Source organism: Elgaria multicarinata, chromosome 3 (assembly GCF_023053635.1).
Source record: "Elgaria multicarinata webbii isolate HBS135686 ecotype San Diego chromosome 3, rElgMul1.1.pri, whole genome shotgun sequence".
Taxonomy (NCBI): Eukaryota; Metazoa; Chordata; class Lepidosauria; order Squamata; family Anguidae; genus Elgaria; species Elgaria multicarinata.
Genome location: NC_086173.1, coordinates 59,798,779 through 59,810,832, shown reverse-complemented (window position 1 = coordinate 59,810,832; position 12,054 = coordinate 59,798,779). Strand labels below are relative to the sequence as shown.

General features: G+C 43.6%; 1 protein-coding gene across 1 annotated transcript in view; it reads left to right on the top strand.

Annotated features, from left to right (window-relative positions):
• Positions 1–10,872, top strand: part of LOC134394736 (cytochrome P450 2C8-like) — a 44,369-nt gene extending 33,497 nt beyond the window's left edge. The window contains exons 5-9 of the mRNA XM_063120422.1: positions 2,084–2,260; positions 5,191–5,332; positions 6,540–6,727; positions 10,276–10,417; positions 10,534–10,872. Coding sequence (XP_062976492.1) covers positions 2,084–2,260; positions 5,191–5,332; positions 6,540–6,727; positions 10,276–10,417; positions 10,534–10,721 — 837 coding nt within the window. The 3' untranslated portion in view covers positions 10,722–10,872. The remainder of the gene's footprint in view (positions 1–2,083; positions 2,261–5,190; positions 5,333–6,539; positions 6,728–10,275; positions 10,418–10,533) is intronic.
• The last annotated feature ends 1,182 nt before the right edge of the window (positions 10,873–12,054 follow it).

The following is a 12,054-nucleotide window of genomic DNA, read 5'->3' as shown; positions in this document are numbered from 1 at the left end:
ATAACAATATATATACATGGGTCACGCTATAGGGTAAGCCTAGTGAACAGGTATGTCTTAAATAGATCCCTAAAATGCAAAACTGTTTGGCACCTGTCTAATAGTAATGGGAAGAGAGTTCCACAGGGCAGCAGCTACAACACTAAAGCGCAGTTCTTGGTAGGCATAAGAAAGACCTCCAGAGCACACAGCAGCACCCATTTGGGATCGGGCTTACCATTTTTTAAAAAAACACACAGACACACTACAATTTAAATAGACAATTTAAATAGAAATACCGTACAGCTCATCATACTAGGGGGGACTGACTGCATGACCGGTGTGCCTGCTAAGTGCTCTGTGCAGGTGGCTAATGCTTGATGGGCAAATTCCAGGCTTCCGATCTCCCCTTTTTATAGTTCAACCAGATTTGGACTGGACAGCCCTACAAATAGAGGATGATCCTCTTATAGCCCTGTGAATAGAGGACTGTTCTCTGTAAAGAAGGACACATGGCTACGGTGTTCACTAGGAGAAGGATGGGGAAATATCATGGGTTTCCCAAGGAAGATGGCAGGAGGGGGGGGGGAAGCGAGCAGGAATTTCATCCCCATTTTGGACTTGTCAGCCCTTTAAATACAGGACATCTTCAAATAAATAGAGGACTGTCCTCTATAAAGTAGGAAACATGGCCATCCTAAGAGTAGACTCTAATAGAGAAATATCTAGTGTTCTGTGGGGGGGATGGTTCTCCCCTGTTGCAGTATGCCTGTTAGAGCCCACTCTTAGTGTGGCCATATGTCCTACCTTATAGAGGACAGTCTTCTGTTTATTTGAAGGTGTCCTGTATTTGAAGGCTGCCAAGTCCAAAGCCTATTTAAAGGTAAAGAACTCGAGGAAGGGGGGAACATGGGGGCCTTGAAGATGCCTATCACCTGGATAATAGCTAAATGAAGAGATCACTTGGTCACAATCATCTCTGCTATGGCCAAATGAACGGTTTTTCTATTTAAATTATACTGATTATTTCTAAATTTGCATTTGTACATTTGAATTAGCATATGCAAATCCGTGCCATCTCTTTTGATGACACGTTCTCTTTTTGGTGATGTCTTAGCAATGGGACCCAAGGAAGATGGAATCCCCTCTGCCAGGCTCTACTCACTGTGCCCTCCTCTTGTCTCTGTAGGGAAGCCCTTCAATCCAAGAAGAAGCATCACAAACAGTGTTTCTAATGTGATCTGCTCTGTTCTCCATGGGAGTCGCTTTGACTATAAAGATGAGGCCTTCCTACAGCATCTGCGCGTTTTCAATGACAGTGCGAGCTTCTATCACAGTTTTTTAGGACGGGTATATTGCTCCTTTGATGTTGTAAATACTCCTGTTGCCAGATTTTGTGCCTATTTGACTCTTAGCTGTGGTGCTTTATGCCTGTTTTGAGTAGAGCTGCAATGTCAGTGTGGGGTGTTTTTTGGGTGGGGGATTGAGCATTTATTGTGGGTGGCCTAGTTGGGCCACACAATAGTTATGACTGGGAGCACTATTTTGCATGTTTCTTCCTGTAGAGGCAAAAAGTCCATTTTGGAGGCATAATTAAGCCCCCTCTTGTCCAATCTGCCCTAAGTTTTGAACATAGCTATGTAATATGCTAGTGGATTAGATAGGTTTGGTGCATAACAAAGGGATGTTATAGGAGGATAAGATTCACACACCTCTTACATAGGGCGTCATGGATGGAAATTAGCATTGCTCTTTGAGATATAGTTCTGTGGGAAGTTCTTCTAGTGCATAGGCTAAACCACTCCACATGTTTAGGACTACAACTTCAAACATTCCAGATCATTGGGCCTATGGGCTGAGGCTGATGGGAGCTGAAGTCCAAAACATGTGGAGAGCATCAGGTTAGGCAAGGCTCCTACAGAGTTTGTATCTCAGAATAATCATATCAGGTAGGTTCTTTCTATTCCACTAGGATTGTGGCATCCCCACTTTGTGAATTCTCTACAGAGCAGTTTAAAAGCTGCTCTGTGACCATTTTGGTCATTGAGTCACAAATGTAGTGGATTCATTATATTTTACATTGTGCATATAATCACTATTTTAGGTGTACACTGCTATTCCCAAAATAATGGATTACCTGCCTGGACAACACAACAAGGTGTTTGCTGATGGTGAAAAGCTGTGTGCCTTACTCCGTGAGAAGGTGGAATCCCACCGGCAGACGCTGGATCCTCAGAACCCCCGTGACTATATTGACTGCTTTCTAATGAAGATGGAAAAGGTAGGAGGGTCCAAGGCATTTTTGCACAATTCCTTAAATATCAGGAATATTTCCAGTTTAAAGCTAAATATTTATTTATTTATTTATTTATTTATTTATTACATTTATTTATTTATTTATTTATTTATTTATCATACTTATACCCCGCTCCTCAGCCAAAAAAGGCTCTTGGAGCGGCTTACACTTAGCAAAAAAGACAGTCCCTGCCCTCAGGCTTACAATCTAATAAAGACATGACACAAAAGGAAAAGGAGTCAAGGAGGGAGGGAGGGAGGAGAGAGAAAGAGAGAGAGAGAGAGAGAGTCCAGCAGGAGCAGGCCCCGATGTTACTTCTGCCTGCTCCTGTCCCCTCGGTCCTTCTTCTTCCCCACAGGGCCAAGATGGCAGTTTGCCCTGTGGGGGGGGGGGAAGAGTCCAGCAGGAGCAGGTCCCGATGTTACTTCTGCCTGCTCCTGTCCCCTCGGTCCTTCTTCTTCCCCACAGGGCCAAGATGGCAGTTTGCCCTGTGGGGGGGGGGGAAGAGTCCAGCAGGAGCAGGCCCCGATGTTACTTCTGCCTGCTCCTGTCCCCTCGGTCCTTCTTCTTCCCCACAGGGCCAAGATGGCAGTTTGCCCTGTGTGTGTGTGTGGGGGGGAAGAGTCCAGCAGGAGCACAGCCTCTCCTGCTGAAGATGAAAAGGAGAAATAGAGCTGCATGTCGTCAGCATACTGATGACAGCACACTCCAAAGCTCCGGATGACCGCCCCCAGCGGCTTCATATAAATGTTAAACAACATGGGGGACAAAACTGACCCCTGCGGGACCCCATATTTGAGAGTCCAAGGGGCCGAGTAATGTTCCCAAAGCATCACCTTCTGTAACCGACCCGCCAAGTAAGAGCGGAACCACTGCAGGCCTGAAGCCTGACTGAAATGGATCCAGATAATCAGTCTCATCCAAGAGTGTCTGGAGCTGGCCCCCAACCACTCGCTCAAGAACCTTGCCCAGGAATGGAACATTTGCTACCGGCCTGTAGTTACTAAGATTTTCCGGGTCCAAGGAAGTTTTCTTCAGGAGTGGTCTCACTACCGCCTCTTTCAGATGGTCTGGGACCACTCCCTCTTGTAGAGAGGCATTAATCACCTCCTTGGCCCAGCCGGCTGTTTCATCCCTGCTAGCTTTTATTAGTCAAGAGGGGCAAGGATCCAATACAGAGGTGGTCGTGCGGACCTGTCCAAGCACCTTGTCCACATCCTCGAGTTGTACCAACTGAAACTCATCCAAGATAACAGGACAAGCCTGCGTTCTGGACACCTCACTAGATTCAACTGCTATAACACTGGAGTCTAAGTCCCGATGGATGTCAGAGATTTTGTCCTGGAAGTGCCTGGCAAATTCATTACAGCGGTCCTCAGAGAGTTCTACAATGTCCTTGGGGCCAGCATCTAATAGCCCCTGAACAACTCTGAAAAGTTCCGCTGGGCGGCAGATTGATGAAGTAATAGTGGCCGCAAGATACTGGTTTTTTGCTGCCCTTACTGCCTTTGAATATGTTGTATTATATGCACTTACCAGGAGTTGATTACATCCATCTGGAGCTCGCCTCCATCTGTTCTCTAGCTGTCTCCTATTTTGTTTCATCGCTCTCAGCTCTGGGGTATACCACGGAGCCGTATGAGCTCTACTCAGGAGAGGGCGCTCGGGAGCAATCCTGTCAACCACCTGGGTCATTTCTGCATTCCACAGGTCAACCAGGGTTTCGACAGGAGAGCCAGCCCTATCAGCCGAAAGTTGAAAGTTTCTTGCTGCTTCTCATTACTCTTAGACGACCCCCAATTTCTCAACATAGATTCCTCTTCTGACTGTGGTGGCAGCTGCTAAAGACTATTGTGATGGGCTCCAGACTAACCTCAGGTGGTGTGGGGTTTACTCAGGTTTATTTACAAATCAACCCAAGCAGCAGGAGAGTAGATGCAGAAAATGATGGGTGAAAATATCCTTGGGACAGGAATATTTTGATATAATAGTGGTTTACCCTTTTTTTTTTTTTTAACAAAATAGAAAACAAGTTATCCTTGGTTGAGTCATTCATTTCAAAGCCTTGTAAATAGTTACCATTAATTTAGGGATCTTGTATGCCCAGTTCTACATTCATGCTATAAATGGGGTGAGAGATTGCTGTCTGGACCATACTTAATTAGGTAACCATCTGAGTAAAGATTAAGTATTCTTTCTTTCACTTCAACCACTCCTATGCCTTCTTGACCTAACGATTTGAAGGATAATCTATGTGATTAGTTGTTTCCACCCCAATTGTCCAGTTATCAGACACTGCAAACAGAATGATCCATGACACAATGGCTGTATTTGCATGTAGTAACAACTCATTGGTTTAAAAATGATGGGTTGTCATGCACAAGTGGGTGCGCTGCCTGAGTATGCCTTCCTCATTCCCTTTATCCCACAAGCCATGATTGACTCATTTGTAGGTTGTGGAGCATAATGTGCAAATCCTGACCACTGGGTTGTTTAGGAGCTACACAACCCAGGAGTTAACCCAGCAGTAAAACATGGGTTAACCACTTGGTTGTTTAGCTCTTGAACAACCCAGTGGTCCAGTTTTGCACGTCATGATCGAAAACATATGAATGAGCTGATTGTGGATTGTGTGGTAAAAGGGGAAGAGTCCTGCTCGTGCACAACAGCCCATCAGTTTTTAAACCAATGGGCTATCGTTATGTTCAAACCAGGTCAGTAGGATTCAAGAGATTTTCTGTATATTCCAAAGCCATCTCATTTATGAACAGAAGTGATTGATCTAAACATCTTTTTCAATGGGGATTTTGTCTGTGTTATTGCTTGTAAGAGGCAAAGATGTCTCAAATTCAACATCTTCCTTTCAAGTTGAAACGTTCATTCTCTCCTCCCTCCTCTCCCTGTGTTATTTATAGGAAAAAAAATCTAAAGAGATCTTCTATAGCCCTGAAGACCTTGTTATGTGTATGTTTGCATTCTCTATTGCTGGGACAGCAAGTACAACCAATGCTTTGCTCTATAGCCTCGTGGTGATGGCGAAGTTGCCACACATTCAAGGTACACAGATATTGCAGAGGTGACTCCTATTGGCTCCACAATACTCCCACAAGAAAGCCTTCCAGACTAGGGGAGGGCATAATTAAGGGTTTCAGGATCTGTTTTGTTTTTACTAAAACAAACTACCAACTGTAGCCTGGTGAAAAGGAAACAGGATTATGATCCCACAAATTTATTTTGAGAACCAGAACTGAAAAGGGCTCACCATCTTCCCATGAAAAATCTACTCATGGTTACTGCAAGCTTTCTTCATTTCAGCAGCATAATTTAGGGCAGGTGGTAGGAGTAATTTTGTTGCTGCTATTGTTAAAATAATGGGCCCCCAGAAATCCCTGCTGATCTACTGAAAATCCCCTGGATATCTACCAGATTGCCTGAATGTCCCTTCTGTCCATCACTGTTCCACACTAGGTTTCCATGAGGCTGCTGCATCACTCTGAGCTGGGCATCTATATAAGAACACAAAAGGCTTATTATGCGAGACCTACCAAACTGATTTTGCTCATTTTTGTTTTAAACCAAAGCTGGAGCAGTGTAGAGGTGCATTTCTTTTGGAAGTTCTAAAGGGTTCAAAGCTTGAGCTTTAATAGCAATTAATTTCCTCTGCACCAAACAGGCAGGGCAGCCCCTCCACCAGCAGTATGATGGTCAGCTCTACTTGGCCAATCAGTGTGCCATGAATGCCCCCCAAGTGCAGCTGTGCAGTTATGCTGTCAATGCCAGCAAGGAGGGGGAAGGGGACAGGGGCAGCCATTTGGGGTACGTGAGGGAGGGGGAGAGGTTGTGCCGCATGCCAATTTTGGAGGGGAGATTGCATGTGCCATATATGGATTATTCATGAGAACCTCTGTGGTGAGGGCACTGATGGGCATAAAAAGCAGGAAAGGAGGACTAGCATTAACACCAGTAGCAACATGGGTTTTACACTAGTACGACAGTGTAAAGAACAGTAGTTAAAGAGGCTTGATATGTTTTAGTAAGATCAGTGAGATGAAGTAATGTACTTGTTGGAGGAAATGGCCTTTTCCTGTCTATGGCTTGCATTTTTGTATGTCTTTTTTGGGAGGGTTTCACTCCAGAGGGGTATTTGTGTGTGAGTTAGTTTGACTTCTTTTGCTTCAGGCATGGGAATATTCAAGACTAGCATTGTACTAGTGGAGAATTTCAGAATTTGGGAAATGAATCTTCTGAATGCTTTTAATTTCAGCAAAAGTCCAAAAGGAGATTGAGGCTGTGGTAGGTCCCAACCGTGTCCCCGTCATGGAAGACCGGGAGAGAATGCCCTTTACCGATGCTGTTATCCATGAGACTCAACGATACCAAAAAGCAAGCCTTGAGACCCTACCACATGCAGTGACTCATCATATAGAATTCAGGAACTACACCATCCCTAAGGTAGGATCATGGAACAACTTGTGGGGCAGAAATGGAGATAAATAAATATATATATCTCCCAGGTGCTTCACAGGAGCTCAGACATGATAATTCTCTGGACATGTTTGTTGTGCACTATGTATTTTATTGACATCATCCTGACACCTTGGCTCAAGAATCCATTTTGTTCCCAACGCAGCAGCAGAGTTGCAGGCAAGGAAGGCTTCCGGGGACAAAAAGAAAGGCCCAGATGGCTGCAGAGGGGTTTAGATTAAAGAGAATTGCTGCCATGGAACTACGGAAACATGCAAAGATCACCACCAGGCCAGCTAAAGCACAAGGGTTCCTTTAAATTGGCCAGTCTGGAGCCTTGATGGGGAATTATGGCCCAATCCTATAGCATTCCCACCCATGAGAAAGGTCAATGAGTTGTGGTTCTACTTTTCCACCTCTTGTGACAACTCTTGTTTCATAACCCAGTAATTAATTAACTTCCATGGCATGGCTTTGTACATGGTCCAGCTAAATGACTGTAACCCAACCCTGTAGCCAAGAAACTCTCTGAACTTGCCTTTCTTTACCCAGAGCCAAATTATTGTTCCCTTCCTGAGTCTACCATTAAGTCATTTGTTTTCTTTCTTTTGAAACCTATAAATGATCAAGGATCTGGAGCATCTGGGTTTGTCTGGCTTTAAAAAAAAGGCGTGTGAGGAGAGACATGATAATGGTGAGGAAGTGGATAGGTAGACATAGAAACTGGGGACATCATTCCGCAATACTGATAGGTGTGAGGTTCAGGACAGTTAAAAGGACTTTTTTCTTCATACAACGCATAGTTCAAGAATGGAATTTGCTACCACAGGATGTAATGATGGCCACCAATCTGCATGACTTTAAACGGGGATCTGACAATTGCATGGAGGAGAATGCTGTCAATGACTAGTGGTTGTACTCTCCCTCGTTTGTCAGTCTGTCTATCTACACAAGTTGCTGGGTAAAGCAATCAGGAGGCTGCTGTTGCACTTGCGTCCTACTTGTGGGTTTTCTGCAGCCAGTGGTCGACCACTGTGTGAAGAGAATGATGGACTAGATGGACCCTTGGTCTGAATTCTCATGTTCTTAGAGCATCCTCTGACTTGTCCCTCCTGGATTGGGCAATGGCTAGGGCAGCAAAGCTCGTGAGGCACAGGGCTGGTAATTCCTTGAGACATCAGCCTTGCATGCCGACACTGGACCCAAGCACTTTGGGAGCATAGCCTCATCTACTGCCAGCACTGAGCCCACATGGAGGTTCCTAGGGGCAATCTGTCTCCCTATCATCAGCATAAGTTCCAGCTGTGTCAGAAGAGCATTGGATTTGCCATTAAATAGCTGTCCCTGAGGAATGTGGGACTCAGGATGCTCTAAGTGGCTTGAGGATTTCACCCATTTAGAATTGTAACCTAGAGCTGAGAGACCTGAGGGAAGGCTCTGCGCACCATATTTTTTCCTGCTGTTTGTGACCATTGAAGAAGGGAAGGCCTTTGGGCCCCCATTTCTTTGAAGCCAGAAAGTTATAATTGCTTATGCTCTTTACCTTTTCTATTTATCCTTTACATTTATCTGTTTCATCCACATACCCGCCCATTTTCACCAGCACCAGAGCTTTTCATTGTCTCATAGCATCCCACTCTTTATTAGGCCTATTTGTATTGCCATATTGGTCCTTCCACTTTTGTAAATTGGCATTCCATGTATATACATGTGAGTTTGTGCAACCGTGTGAATGAAGATGCACTGTTTTAGCACAACAGTGAAAAATTGAACCCTAAGGAAAGAATAGTGGCAGTATGATTTTTGTTTGTTTGTTTATTCGTTCAGTCGCTTCCAACTCTTCGTGACTTCATGGACCAGCCCATGCCAGAGCTTTCTGTCGGCCATTGCCACCCCTAGCTCCCCCAAGGCCTTATAGCGGGGTGGTTTGCCATTGCCTTCCCCGGCCGTGATTACCTTTCCCCCAGCTAACTGGGTACTCATTTTACCGACCTCAGGAGGATGGAAGGCTGAGTTGACCTGAGCCGGCTGCCTGAAACCAGCTCCGGCTGGGATCGAACTCATGCCATGGGGAGAGTTTCAGCTGCAGAAACTGCTGCTTTACCGCTCTGTGCCACACGAGGCTTGGCAGTACGATAGGTTACAGAAATTTGTCTTGTCCATTATTGTTCAGCTCCAATCTTTTCCTGGTCACTGAACTGAATTCCTAATGTTCCTATTACTTCAGAGCTCAGACAACTCAATCACCAAGCAAGTGGCCAAGTTTTTGAACTTGGCCATTTCTATTAGATCCTCTATGATTACTTGTCCTTTTAATAGTTAAATGTACGCTCAGGCCTTTTGTATGTAACTTTTGCTGGAATGGTCTATTGACTGCAATAAAATTGTTGTTGTTGATAGGTTACAGAAATTTGTCTTGCCCATTATTGTTCAGCTCCAGCATTCTGTGAAATGTGTCTTTTTTTTATCCAGGACTGTGTACTGGAAGGTCATTTAACAACAAAGATGCCATTTTCTGAAAAAATGCAGAAGTTCAAGTGATAGTTTGTCAACCATTTCCTTATGCAAATGATTGCTTATAAATCCTCAACCTCATGGCAGCTGAGGATTCTTCAGAAATTCCATGCATCCAAGTCTCTCCTGAAATTTTTAGAGATTTGTATTACGTTGCCTTGTTTCTGATGTGGAACCAATGCATTAAGAATTCACCATTATTCTGTTTTTTACATTTCTGAATTTTATACAGAGGACTAAGCATGCTTAATTGGCCACAGCTTTCAGTTCCTTGAGATTCTTTAACTATTCCACCTTCCTCTACAATAGAAATTGCACATTAACAAACATGGTAAAAATATGATAATATGATTGTAGATAAGAACATAAGAATAAAAGAAGGGCCCTGGTGGATCAGGCCAAGTGTTAATCCAGTCCAGCATTCCATTCACACAGTGGCCAACCATCTGCCTGTGGGAACTGACACAAGACATGCATCAGGCAGTGTGCTGCAAAGAATGGGGGGGGGGGAATGTCAAAATGGAAGCAGATGCCAAAAAATGATTGAAAATATTCAGAGAAAGTTCAGCAAAGTTGCCTTTTTTCCTATGGGGTGAGAAAAAAAATCTCAGAAATTTTCACAGGAAAATGTCTTTTCAGAAATTTTGGCTCAGCTCTTCGGGTAACCACACAGATGGTCATAACAAGACTACTTTTTATAGTGTCCTATCAATATGAGCATACTCATCAGTAGTGTGTGTGCTGGATGGGGAGGGAGAGTGTAAAAGGCAATGAACTGAAGGAAATGAAAGCTGCCAAAAACTGTTCCTACTCTAATCCTAAAATTAAATTTGGGGATTCCCCCAGTATAACTCAGAGGAATGGAATGCTGAGCAGAATGAACTCATGGAGCAATAAAGGAATCACTCAGGGGACATCCACTCATCTGCTTCCCCAGTTTACCCTTCTCAGAACTTGGCTGTTTCTTACATATTTATGAGGGTGAAACAAGTGATGCTATCTGTCTCATTCTCTCCCCGAAGGGCATCGCTATCATTCCTTTGACTCCATCAGTGCATTTTGACCCTCTTCAGTGGGAGACTCCGGAAAAGTTTAATCCTGACCATTTCTTGGATGGGAAAGGCCAGTTCAGGAAGAGAGATGCCTTCATGCCCTTTTCAGCAGGTAACTCTATTTGCTTTAACAATCCCCAACCCACAGGTCCTGTGTTTGTGTTCCCTGTGTTTCCTGAGCACTATATATGTTCCATGTCATTGATTACATTTCTCTCCCTCCCCCAGGAAAGCGGGCATGCCCAGGGGAAGCACTGGGTCGGATGTTGCTCTTCCTGTTCTTCAGCACTCTGCTCCAGAACTTCACTTTCCAGCTAGTTGGAGAGGCCAAAAATATGGATCTAATGTCTTTGTATGCAGAAGTCAAAACAAGGAAGCAATGTGCTCCAGTACGAGCCATTAGACGTACAGTTTGAACTGGTGGCTGAAAACCTGCAGAAGGGAGGGAGCCGATGGGTCTAAAAATATTCCTAGTAAATAAAACACTCATTCAGCAACTCTTAGCTTCACATATGGGGAACATCCCTAGATAGGAGTGGTTAGGTGTTAAATGTGATCATGATGGCAAACAAGAAGGCTTCCATCTATTTGTTCACCTGCCCTAATAAAAATGTACTACATAGTCAAGTGCTCAAAATGCCTTCATTTTTGAAAGCGCTTCTTGCATGTTGTCACAAACATTTGTTCTTTTGTCAAGGTTCCATTGCAGCCTGTAGTGTCCTCCCTAAAATGCACCGATTGTTGATATATGCTCAGCTGCAAAGAAAGGACCACATCTGATTCAAAGACACACAATTTTTAGAAAGCAAAATTCTTAACTAGAGTCTTTCTCAGGACCATGTCATTTTCATATGCATTAGTTCCTAAGAGCTTTGCTACACGAGGCTGGTAATTGCTGCATCCACTTCAGTTGTATTGCAGAATTCAGACCTGAGCTCTACACAAAGAGCTTTTCCTTCTACACAATACCTAGTTGGAGCTGTGCTATAGTGGAAAAGCATCAGTACACAAGCAGAAACAGGATGGTCAGAAATAATAGCTAACACTCCCTATTCTAACATCAACTCCCAGGTAACTGCTCTGAAAAACAGAAGTGAAACTGGAGGATCACAACATCGTATAAAAAAACCATAAAACTCCCCTAAATAAGGAATCATGAACACACAACAAAAGCCTCATGTAGAAATGTCTAAGTCCGCCTTGAGGGGTATTATTTTTATAAACCCTTTATTCACTATACCAGTGAATTAGCAGAGTAACAGCGGTTCTTAACTATGAAAGTCAGCAAAGACCAAATTAACTTCAAGACAGAGTCTGTTTTGTTTGGTACAAAAATAAAGTATTTTACTGATAGAAAATAACACAGTTTATGGCAATACAAATTTACACCAACATACACACTTGGTCATACACATTACAGCAGGGCTCACAGCAGCAGAGAGAGAATATTTTAATTTGGTTACAAATTTCCAAAACTCTCTTTATATACACTTCCCTGAACAAATGATGAAACCACTAATTGGCAATGGCAAGACAATTAGACTTTTGCATCATCCCAATAATTCAATAAAGTCCACCTGCAAACTTGACCTTTAAGCTGATTGACTGATGCTGAGTCTTCAGTTTCTTCCAGGTTTTGCAGACTTGTACAGAAATATGGAAATCACAAAAACCAGTCCTAATCCAGGACTTCAACAGTCTGGTTTACATTGCAGGCTGCAATTTTTTTAAAAAATAAAATATTCTGTC